The 13,022-nt window shown below is 38.3% G+C and overlaps 1 protein-coding gene across 1 annotated transcript in view; it reads right to left on the bottom strand.

Annotated features, from left to right (window-relative positions):
• The window catches only part of LOC117342015 (cAMP-dependent protein kinase catalytic subunit 3-like), a 75,748-nt gene extending 68,121 nt beyond the window's left edge, over positions 1 to 7,627 (bottom strand). The window contains exon 1 of the mRNA XM_033903956.1: positions 7,297 to 7,627. Within this exon, the coding sequence (XP_033759847.1) occupies positions 7,297 to 7,399 (103 nt within the window). The 5' untranslated portion in view covers positions 7,400 to 7,627. The remainder of the gene's footprint in view (positions 1 to 7,296) is intronic.
• Positions 7,628 to 13,022: the final 5,395 nt, after the last annotated feature.

The raw sequence follows: 13,022 nt of genomic DNA, 5'->3' as shown, positions 1-13,022 counted from the left end.
AGGGCAAGGTAACATCAGGAATGAAAACATAGAAAAAAGGTAAAACAGAATTAACACCAGATGATTGGTAAAGGAAAGGTGAGGTTATGAATAAAACCACCACAAAATGGCCATGGTTTACTGCTCTCTTAATTCTTATGCTTTTTACTGCCTTTAATGTATTTCCGTGGGCAAAGCTACCTTTAAAATCTTGTCTGGAGAATGGAACTAGCCTATTCAATACACAACCACGTACATTACATGAGAAATGTTATGTTTGTCTTAATCCATTACACACTACATCATAAAATAGATTTGATTGCTTCTTAATGCAATCTTCTAAAGGATAGCACAAGTGTTTACATGTTTCTGTCCATCATTAAGTGATGAGGGGATCTGTTTCAAGCATGAAAATATATTTAGTTTCATTTCCTTCTTCAAGCAATGAAACAACTCCTTGAACCTGTATATGTTCTTGCACTGATCCTGTATCTCTGGATGTAAAAGGTCTTACTCGATCACGTTTGTTTCCATATGAGATGGAACAGGATGAAACAAGGTTATGGATGGAGTATCAGTAGGCATGTTAAAAGGATGAAGATTAAAGCATTATAGTATAGTAACATGGAAAAGTTTCATATGGATGATTGAAAACAGACATCCCATAACCCATTGATAACTGATATGTTCTAATTAATTGTTATATTTACATCTATATATGTGATGCTCTGTTTTTCTTTAATGAATACAAGCTTTCTTCCTATCCATTTCCTTGTATGTTCATTTGAAAAAATACCATCTTTAAATCAAATTCATTGTTGTGATTGATTTGAACCTCATCTGCCACACAGTGAAAATTAAGCCTTTCCAAGACGAAAAATATGTAGACTACAGCACGATATGTAGACTACAGCACGATATGTAGACTACAGCACAATATGTAGATACAGCGCGATATGTAGATACATCGCGATATGTAGTCTACAGCACGATATGTCGACTACAGCATGATATGTAGACTACAGTGATATGTAGATACAGCACGATATGTAGACTACAGCACGATATGTAGACTACAGCACAATATGTAGACTACAACACAATATGTAGACTACAACACGATATGTAGACTACAGCATGATATGTAGACTACAACACGATATGTAGACTACAACACAATATGTAGACTACAGCACGATATGTCGACTACATCACCATATGTAGACTACAGCACCATATGTAGACTACAGCACGATATGTAGACTACAGTGTGATATGTAGACTACAGCACCATATGTAGACTACAGCACCATATGTAGACTACAGTGTGATATGTAGACTACAGCATGATATGTAGACTACAGCACGATATGTAGACTACAGCACAATGTGTAGACTACAGTGCCATATGTAGACTACAGCGTGATATGTAGACTACAGCGTGATATGTAGACTACAGCATGATATGTAGACTACAGCAAGATATGTAGACTACAGCAAGATATGTAGACTACAGCACAATGTGTAGACTACAGCACAATATGTAGACTACATCAGGATATGTAGTCTACAGCATGATATGTAGACTACAGCACAATATGTAGATACAGCGCGATATGTAGATACATCGCGATATGTAGTCTACAGCACGATATGTCGACTACAGCATGATATGTAGACTACAGTGATATGAAGATACAGCACGATATGTAGACTACAGCACGATATGTAGACTACAGCACAATATGTAGACTACAACACAATATGTAGACTACAACACGATATGTAGACTACAGCATGATATGTAGACTACAACACGATATGTAGACTACAACACAATATGTAGACTACAGCACGATATGTCGACTACATCACCATATGTAGACTACAGCACCATATGTAGACTACAGCACGATATGTAGACTACAGTGTGATATGTAGACTACAGCACCATATGTAGACTACAGCACCATATGTCGACTACAGTGTGATATGTAGACTACAGCATGATATGTAGACTACAGCACGATATGTAGACTACAGCACAATGTGTAGACTACAGTGCCATATGTAGACTACAGCGTGATATGTAGACTACAGCGTGATATGTAGACTACAGCATGATATGTAGACTACAGCAAGATATGTAGACTACAGCAAGATATGTAGACTACAGCACAATGTGTAGACTACAGCACAATATGTAGACTACATCAGGATATGTAGTCTACAGCATGATATGTAGACTACAGCATGATATGTAGACTACAGCACGATATGTAGACTACAGCACGATATGTAGACTACAGCACGATATGTAGACTACAGCACAATATGTAGACTACAGCACGATATGTAGACTACAACACGATATGTAGACTACAGCACGATATGTAGACTACAGCACGATATGTAGACTACAGCATGATATGTAGACTACAGCACAATGTGTAGACTACAGTGCCATATGTAGACTACAGCGTGATATGTAGACTACAGCGTGATATGTAGACTACAGCATGATATGTAGACTACAGCGTGATATGTAGACTACAGCAAGATATGTAGACTACAACACGATATGTAGACTACAGCACAATGTGTAGACTACAGCATGATGTGTAGACTACAGCACGATATGTAGACTACAGCACGATATGTAGACTACAGCACGATATGTAGACTACAGCACAATGTGTAGACTACAGTGCCATATGTAGACTACAGCGTGATATGTAGACTACAGTGTGATATGTAGACTACAGCACGATATGTAGACTACAGCGTGATATGTAGACTACAGCATGATATGTAGACTACAGCGTGATATGTAGACTACAGCGTGATATGTAGACTACAGCGTGATATGTAGACTACAGCGTGATATGTAGACTACAGCGTGATATGTAGACTACAGCACCATATGTAGACTACAGCACCATATGTAGACTACAGCACCATATGTAGATACAGCACGATATGTAGACTACAGCACGATATGTAGCTAGATACAGGATGATATATGTAGACTACAGCACCATATGTAGACTACAGCACCATATGTAGACTACAGCACCATATGTAGACTACAGCACCATATGTAGACTACAGCACCATATGTAGACTATAGCTACAGCACCATATGTAGACTACAGTGCCGTATGTAGACTATAGCGCCAAATGCAAAATTTGTTTTTAAAGGTGAACTTTAAACTACATACATTTTATGTGTTTCTAATATTGAGCATTTAAAATTTGAAAGGAAAGTATTGATTTACAATTATAGAAGCTTTCAATAACTATAAAATTATGAACTGAACAAAACAAATATAACCACACAATGAAAGATTATTAATAAAATCCTAGCTACAAAAATTATCTCTAAATATAAGCTAATTTGTGTGAAGAATCATATTATTCCTATATATTTTTAAACATATAAATATCCTGTTGTATCATTTGTAAATTAACAATTATTTGCCTTTTCAAATCTGGAATCTATCAATTGGTTTTATTTTTCAATTTTTTGAAGAATTTAATCATCATTGTTCTATACTTCATTGTTATAGAACATTTACAAAGGAAAGTGACTTATTAAATGTTAGTCAGTGGGAAATAACATGACACAAGTACAGGTGGTCATGATCATGAAGATGTACAAATACAACAGTCTTTGTTTTCCGAATGTAGCCAATTAAATTATTCTAGATGAAAAATTCCACCATCTATTTTTGCGTAATTGGAAGGCATCACACTCACAGATTTAATTGCTGTTACTAATTGTAAAAGGGAGTTGTATTTAAAATAAAAATGTCACCATGAAGTAATTGAATTGCAAATGTTTCTTATTTATTTGATCATTCTCATTATAGAACTTAAGTTTTGGTTTGTTATTAATAAATTGCCTCAACTTTGATTCAAACCTGATGTGTAAAAATTCAAAATTCTTTGAATTGACCTATATTACTGTAACATCACCTTGGAAGACATCAAAGGAAATTTAGTACATTTTAATGAAGTAAAATAAACTGCATTATTACAAAATAATTGTTACCATTGATCTACATGCCAGAACATCAGGAAGTTTTTAAAACTATAATTAGGACTTAAATGATCAAATTTAATTTTAACAAAACTTCAGGATTTAGATATATGTAGTAATTGTGGGTTATAATTATATAATCTAAAATGTAGGTGTGAATAGACATATATAAACTAAACACTTCTTTGATAGAATACTATAGTACCAATCTTTCAATTAACTCAATACCATCTGGTTTCCATGGTGATAGATGTGTACATGTAGGTACTCATTGACCCCTGACCTGTACTGGTGGCCTGCAGTGATACAGATGCTGAGAGGCTTGTAGAGCTGATCTCACTCCGACAATGTAGATACAACACTACTATAGCTGGGGGCAATGTAGGTTATACACCAACAAGTTCACATCTACTGCTGATTAACACCTAAATACTCTTCCCCAAACCACATGCAGGGTTTATGACTGATTATAACCCAACACCTATAACTATAGGTGTGGAAGGATCAGGAGCAGGTTACATCCTGGTATCTATTTACCAGTATTCCTATAATCAACCTCTTTACAACAATAATTCAGCATTTAATTGATAACCAAATTATCGCTCCCACATCTGCCCTACCCCCACCCAACCAACCATACACCACTGTCTTATCCCCACCCACCCAACCAACTATACACCACTGTCCTATCCCCACCCAACCAACTATACACCACTGTCCTATCCCCACCCAACCAACTATACACCACTGTCTTATCCCCACCCAACCAACCATACACCACTGCCCTATCCCCACCCAACCAACCATATACCACTGTCCTATCCCCACCCAACCAACTATATACCACTGTCTTATCCCCACCCAACCAACTATACACCACTGTCTTATCCCCACCCAACCAACTATACACCACTGTCCTATCCCCACCCAACCAACTATACACCACTGCCCTATCCCCACCCAACCAACTATACACCACTGTCCTATCCCCACCCAACCAACTATACACCATTGTCCTATCCCCACCCATCCAACTATATACCACTGTCCTATCCCCACCCAACCAACTATACACCACTGCCCTATCCCCACCCAACCAACTATACACCACTGTCCTATCCCCACCAAACCAACTATACACCACTGTCCTATCCCCACCCAACCAACTATACACCATTGTCCTATCCCCACCCAACCAACTATACACCACTGTCCTATCCCCACCCAACCAACTATACACCACTGTCCTATCCCCACCCAACCAACTATACACCACTGCCCTATCCCCACCCAACCAACTATACACCATTGTCCTATCCCCACCCAACCAACTAAACACCACTGTCCTATCCTCACCCAACCAACTATACACCACTGTCCTATCCCCACCCAACCAACTGTATACCACTGCCCTATCCCGTCCAACCAACTATACACCACTGTCCTATCCTCACCCAACCAACTATACACCACTGTCCTATCCCCACCCAACCAACTGTATACCACTGTCCTATCCCCACCCAACCAACTATACACCACTGTCCTATCCCCACCCAACCAACTATACACCACTGTCCTATCCCCACCCAACCAACCATACACCACTGTCCTATCGACACCCACCCAACCAACTAATACACCACTGTCCTATCGACACCCACCCAACCAACTATACACCACTGCCCTATCCTCACCCAACCAACTATACACCACTGTCCTATCCCCACCCAACCAAATATACACCACTGTCCTATCCCCACCCAACCAACTATACACCACTGTCTTATCCCCACCCAACCAACTATACACCACTGTCCTATCCCCATCCAACCAACTATACACCACTGCCCTATCCCGTCCAAACCAACTAGACACCACTGCCCTATCCCCACCTGAACAACTATACACCACTATCCTATCCCCATCCAACCAACTATACACCACTGTCCTATCCCCACCCAACCAACTATACACCACTGTCCTATCCCCACCCAACCAACTAGACACCACTGCCCTATCCCCACCCAACCAACTATACACCACTGCCCCTAATTTTCGTTTCAAGTTACCAAAACAATTAAAGTGTTTCTGTAACATCTGTATAAGGATCGATCATCAACTATCTTTTGCTGCCCCCCTACCATATTGTCAAATAAATGTATTATATGAGGGATATCATTTTCTCATGAGAAATATCTTCTTCACCAAAATTAACCTAAAACACTGGTACACTTTTATTTTTCATCTCTTAAATAGGTAATGATTTGAAGTCTTATCTAACCTTTAATTTGGGACAAATACTATATATCTAATGTTGTGAATAATTTTTCTTTTTAATGAACAGTTGTTAATTAAACCACCCACTCCAACTATCTTAAATAGAAAATCATTTAACTATAAATATCTTCATAATAAAACTGATCTAGACCAAAGTCTCTGCCAAGTTCAATGTCAGTTATCTGTGCATACATAGTACAAGACAAAATTCTGGACATTGATGAGTCAACTTTTACTCGGTTTAATACACATGCATACTTGAGTATCAAGCTTAGCTTTGAAATAGCATTACAACAAATATACATACCAGTGATATTATAAGCTACTCTTTAAGGATAATCAGCCAGATCATAAAAATCTATCAATCCTAGATAGTTTTAACTTATAATAGAAAAAAAAAATGCATTCTTTCCCAAAATTCTTTTCTGCGCCCATTTTACAAGGAACAATCATAAAGTTTTGGTATGATTACTTTTGATTAGCTCATAAAATTTTCCACTTATTTTTCGTTGTGTTTGAGACTTGGCACTTGTTCTAGCCCGTTCAAAGCTTACATATTAATCTTTAATCCTCAAATTAAACCAGTGAGGTATACTGGTAATACATCTGGTGAATGCAATCAAATACATTGAGACCAAATATTGTATTCATTAATAGTAACACAAGGAAAAAAAAATTAATGACATAGCTGCTTAAGTTTAACTAATTACAGATATATAGTTATTTAATTGATGAATTATAATATTACATTTTAAAATTGGGACAAATGCATAGCATTGATATTATTAGGTAACAAGCAGGCTTAGATATCAATTGTTTGAAGGACATGGAAACAGGTAAGCCAATTATGTTGTTTGTATATGTTGTACTCTGTACATGTATACCCAGTACAATGTGTCTAAATTAAACAACTGATAATATATGTTGTGACATGACAATCGGTTTCAGTACACAGAAACTAAATTTACAGACAAATCGAATGTATTAAAAATACTCACCTATCGTTGTCAATATATCATAGCTGTTAATTTTGGGTGGTCCTTTTTCTTCATCTTTCATTGAACTCTGACGTTTTATTTTGGCTACTCTAGCAGACGCCATTTCCGAGCACTAAGTTACCCTCCAGCCGAGAGTTTTTACACTGCCACCGGCACTATTGTGTCACACAAACTTACTCCAACATTTCCTCATCTAAACAGATGAAAGTCATATGTGAAGACATTTTCTTCAATGAAAAGTTAACAATGTTGACATCTTGGTACCTGTTCACAACCTAACACCGCTATGATCACACAAACCCTCCCTACACCTCTCACACCAACTGTCAAACTGCTGTACACAGCGAGCACCTGCCGAGGCTCCAATTTAGAGTTATCTCCCATGGCACAGAAACAAATCTATAGTCCGTATCAAAAAAGCTTTCGACTCGGTCTAACAAGTATTTTTTCTGAAACTCTATAAAAATCGGGGTGAACGATGTATTTAATTTTCTAGTGCGCTGGTTGTTTACGGATTTCATAAGTTACTCATGATCAAACTGGTCGCGTGAAATTCTGTTGGCACATTTAAAAATGCTATCTATGAACATTTGTGGCAACACAGAAAAAACGGGTGCCGAGCACAAAGTAGTGGAAAACATTATCTTTCTTTTTTTATTTAATTATTCCTTATTCATTTTTTTTTTCATTAACATCCAAATATAATTCATTTGTTGGTTCACAAACAAAACACCCTTCTCGTGAAATCTCCCTCTCAAATTAACTTTTTAGCATGCACTCTTGCATGTCATATATTTTTTTAATTTCTTTGGGAGGGGTTCAGTTTAACCTCAGAAAAGTGCTGGCAATCTAATTAACGTATAGAGATGTTGACTTATTGGATTTTTTGAAACATTGATAAACAAATTTTAGGTTAAACTTATAGATTGAGTAGTATTGTTGAAATTATGACATATTTACTATAAACCTAGCCCGGGAAAGAGGAAACTCGGGCTACTATAAACCGAGTCCCTTGATAACCCAGATTTCCGAACCCGAGCCGAGCCCCTGTGATTTTCGTATATTAGAATGGGAATAATTGTTACCAAACTATTTCTTATATCATCACGGTATAGACGAATATGTTGTTAAACACACAGGGACTTGAGAATTTGTTACAGTCTACATGTATTTGGATATGAACACCGGGGGTGTCATTTCTACCGAATTTTAATCTAGCTCGGTTAGTGATTCTCGGGAAGCTGAGAAACGAGTCGGTCTGTTCTGTCTCGGTTGTGTCCACAGGCAAGACACTTTACACTAATTACTTTGGATGGTATGTTGTATCAGCATCAGCCGTTCAGTGAGGTAGTCACCAACTACTAGACATTTCCCATTTTGCCTGACACCGAGTACGGACACCGACACCGACACGGACTTCGGATTTCGAGGGACATCTCGAAACATACATTTCAATAAACCACAAACTACTTCATTATATCTCAGTTTTATTCTGTGTATCCAAACAATCGAACTCTTCGAACAGCCATGGCAGCACAAATGTCCACAAATTGTATACAATGTATTTTATAATACTTAACCATATGTAAGACGAATCGTTGACTCAACATGTCAAGTGTTGATGAAGACTATTATTAATTTAAATTGAACAAAAATAAAATAAGTGAATATGTATATATGTGTGAATTAAGTCGAAAAGTTTGTGAAAATTTTTTTTTTTTTCATATTTCAAATAGGCAGGAAGTAGACCGCGTAAGGAAACTAGAGACCAAGAACACCTCCAGACCAACCACTGGGACTACGAGACCTGTGCCAGAGGCTGGTCCATCGAAACCGGTAATGACGCAGAAGAGAAAGGCAGTTGCGATGGCCCTGTCGTCTTCTTCGGATGAGGATATACTGCCGTCAATTGTGCAGAAACCAAAAAAAAACAAAAATGTCAAAAGAAAAAAGAATCATTATCAGAATTGTTGAAGGGAAATCAGAGAGCGTATAATAAATTCATCACGAAAAAAATACCTAAACTACTTAAAGTGTTTGGTGTATCAGACACTGATAGATTCGGAATAAATTTGTTGGAAATGAAATAAAACGCTTGTTGTTTATTTTAAAAAAATATCCACGTGGACATAACCTGAAAAAAAAGAAAGAAAAGAAAATCACAAAATTTAAAGCATGTAGCTAAAAATCGTCAAATATCATCCACAATGGTATTTAATGATAAATTACATGCATTCCATACTAATGCACAGGGGCTTGTGTCATATACGCATTAGATATATATGAATGTATAAGGTCTGTCTATCGTACATAGTGACAAACTTCACAGCGAGTAGTTAAAAATGTTCGCTTAAAAAACAAAACAAAGACTGGATCGTTGATAGATGGTGGATGGGCAAGTAGCGGGGACACTTTGTTATCAAATCGTCTGCTCTATGCTCTATTGCGATAAGGAGTTTTAGCCTCTGACATCACGATGTTACTTCCACGACGACTGGGAAGACAAACTTTCTGTCCAAGTCCACATTATGATTGAGCCCGGTCCAAGATATAATTATAGTTACTTCTTAGCTTTCCTTTCCGTATTTCACTCTGCTTAGCAAACTGTACAGCAGACTGTCCTGTCATGCAGTTCGCCCTCTCCTTCCGTCCCTCCACCTCCAGGGCATCAGCCAATACTCGCAGTACATTGCCATGTTTCCAATGGTATTTCACCAGCTGTAGTGTCTCTTGTATCATGACAAGATGTGGGACATTACTAAATCTATCTGGCTGCACAGTCTTCATCTCGAGTCCTCTGTCATTCCCCTCTGGCGCAGTGCATATATACTGATCTAAACATAAAGGGAGCTGGATGGTTCCATCCTCCACAAGTCTGGCCATGTAAGCTTTTTCTCTGGGATGTTCCATCAGGTACATACACCATGCTTTCTCAGTTCAACTGATTTCTGCTTTGTCTCTCCTCTTCTGAACTGTCTTCCGTTGCTCCTGAGAATTCGCCCTTTCACACTGCTGGGAGTTTAAACAGTTGACTCCTTGTCTTTCGATTAGTGTTCCCAATTATGTCCCTTACCTCCCGCATAGTCCTACAGGATTAGATGCAGACCACTTCCTGTTCTTTTTCTGTATACCTGCCTCACTGATCATTGAAGTCTCGGAATGTCATCACCAGTCTGCACTTTGAGCTTTAAACTCCTAAAAGACCCGTTATTGCATGGTAGTAGTCCATACGGACCAATGTATACGAAGCTTGATGAGACTCGTATCCACTTACTCAGACAGTCATTCATCTTCTTCACTAAAGATTCCACTGTCGTCATGAGGCTCCATCGCTCATCACCACTGCAATCTTTCGATCCTCTGAATTTCCATGTCCGATCATTTGATTCTTCCTGTGTCTCACCATCCTCGATACTCCCGGGGTGACGAGAGATCTTTGTGACCGTAACACCTATAGAGTACGAGGGCTGATTGATAAGTTGTGAGCCTCATATTGAAGGATTTGAATATTGCCTGACATATTGTATTACATATGTATTTTTCAACATAAACCCCATCAGTATCTATACACTTTTGCCAGCGGTGTTTAATGGCCTCAATGCCACTTTTATCAGAACCCATTTTCTTGGTCGTTCAGAAAATCATCCACTGTATTTTAGGGTTAGGATGCCTGAAATGGCTGTTTTCAGTTTTGGAAATAGATGAATGAAAGTCTGATGGAGCGAGACCAGATGAATAAGGCGGATGCTCAATCAATTTAAAGCCACAATCCAATTGCAATCGCGAATGGCAGCCATGGCAATGACGAACTCTTTCTCCCTAAACCTAACCAATTTTGTCCATTTTGCAAAAACCGCTTGCCTTGTTTACTTTAGAGTGCTACCTCGTCAATATAAACTAACCAAATGAGACCAGTCTTTGGATACACTGCTCTACATAGTCAGAGAATAGTAGGACTTAAAAAGAACATCCTTGAGTACCTCCTTCGATACGAGGCACAACATATCAATCAACCCTCGAATCAACTATGCCTCCCTCCCCACTCACACGGAAGCTGGCTCTGGGCTGTTGCTCTGTTCCTTGCTCTGTAACTTATCCCCTCGCGCTCTTTAACCGATCTGCTAACACAGTACCATTTGTCAGACTGTTCCTGGTCGTCATCTGTCCCTATAACATCACAGGACTTCCCCAGTCTCCATCTAGTCTTTCGGCTTTCGTGGAATAATATAAGAAAACAGCAGGGATTCGGCACTGAGAGTAGGCAGGCAATCCATGGCTGTCTGAAATCTGGCAGTGCTGCCAGAATGTCCAGACCAGCAACCCAATTGGTTGCCAACATTTGACTGAAAAACAAAGTTTTCCAAAATGTTTTGTAAATTGTTTGAAATGATGTAAAGCTGATGTTTTCTTCATTTATTTCAAATAATTTCCAAAACTTTTTAGAAAACTTTATGAAGTATGTTTTAATATCCTATGCAGCCTCCCAAAACACACATACAGATGTACGTACTCACCACGCCCATGCATATCGCACGCACGGGAGGCCGTCCTTAAATGACCTTAGCTGTTGATAGGACGTTAAATAAATAAAACCAAACTAAACCAAACCTATACTCAGAATGAAGCCAGGAAAATGTATCTAGTATTCTGTTTCCCCCCGGCCGCCTTGGGGTTGGGGATTGGGAGTTAGAGGGACATTTCCCTAGAGGAGCTTCAAGCCGGTTTGGTTGGATGCATAAGACAGTCCGGGTTGCCTCATTTCCAACCATGGCAGCCCAGTGGTCTGTCAAGATGACGAAGTTAGTACTCATGTCCTTAAACAGCGTGTCTCCTGTAAAGTGTACCTTCCCTCCAGTTTTGGGTACGGACCAACATTCATTGACGAGTGATATAACTTTAAATGGTTTCTTTCTCAATTGGTATTTAATTTATCAGCACATATTCAAAATTGTGGATTGAAGATAGTTCACATTAAAAAATGCATTCAATACATTGCATCCAACATCTAACCTGTATGTTGACCCATTGCATGACTACCTATATAATAAACTTGGTACGGCTCATTAGAAATTAAAAGTCGTAAATAAAAATCAACGTGATTGTGTGCAGTATAGGCATAACAAGTAAAAATCACATCGACGAATGCCTTTACAAATGGACCGTTATCAATATTAATTGCATGTTAATATTTCATTTTACAGAATTTGTATAACCTCAAAAATAATCACCACGATCTCATTATACAGGTTCTTGCGTTGTTGTTCGGGTAATAGACTTCTACACATACACGTGTGCTTGACTCGCTGGCGTTGTATTAGTAAAACGACTGTTAATCACGGAATCGCCCGGCGCTTTGTATGTATTGCTATGATCAACTGGAGGGGTTACCAGGCGTATAAATTGTCTTTGTGTGACAATATACACCTGTCATATATCTCTTTAACAGCCATTAAAGATTACTCGTATCAAGGCACAGATTGTATATAGGCCTATTTATACTCGGTCTGGCGTTGATTGTAAGCTAAATACTCAGTCAATTCAATATATATAATTATATTAAGAATGTGTGAAAAAATATATGTATGTGGATCTACCAGAGGCATATATATACATGTATAAAATGTCTGGATACAGTACAATACAAACTTGTATGTATATGGCTTGTTTCTTAAAAACATAAATGACTCATCCACCTCTATTTAAAATCAAATACAGTGTTCATATTT

This window comes from Pecten maximus, chromosome 14 (assembly GCF_902652985.1).
Source record: "Pecten maximus chromosome 14, xPecMax1.1, whole genome shotgun sequence".
NCBI lineage: Eukaryota > Metazoa > Mollusca > Bivalvia > Pectinida > Pectinidae > Pecten > Pecten maximus.
Note: the sequence above shows the minus strand (reverse complement) of the source record. Positions and strands in the feature narration are given on the sequence as shown.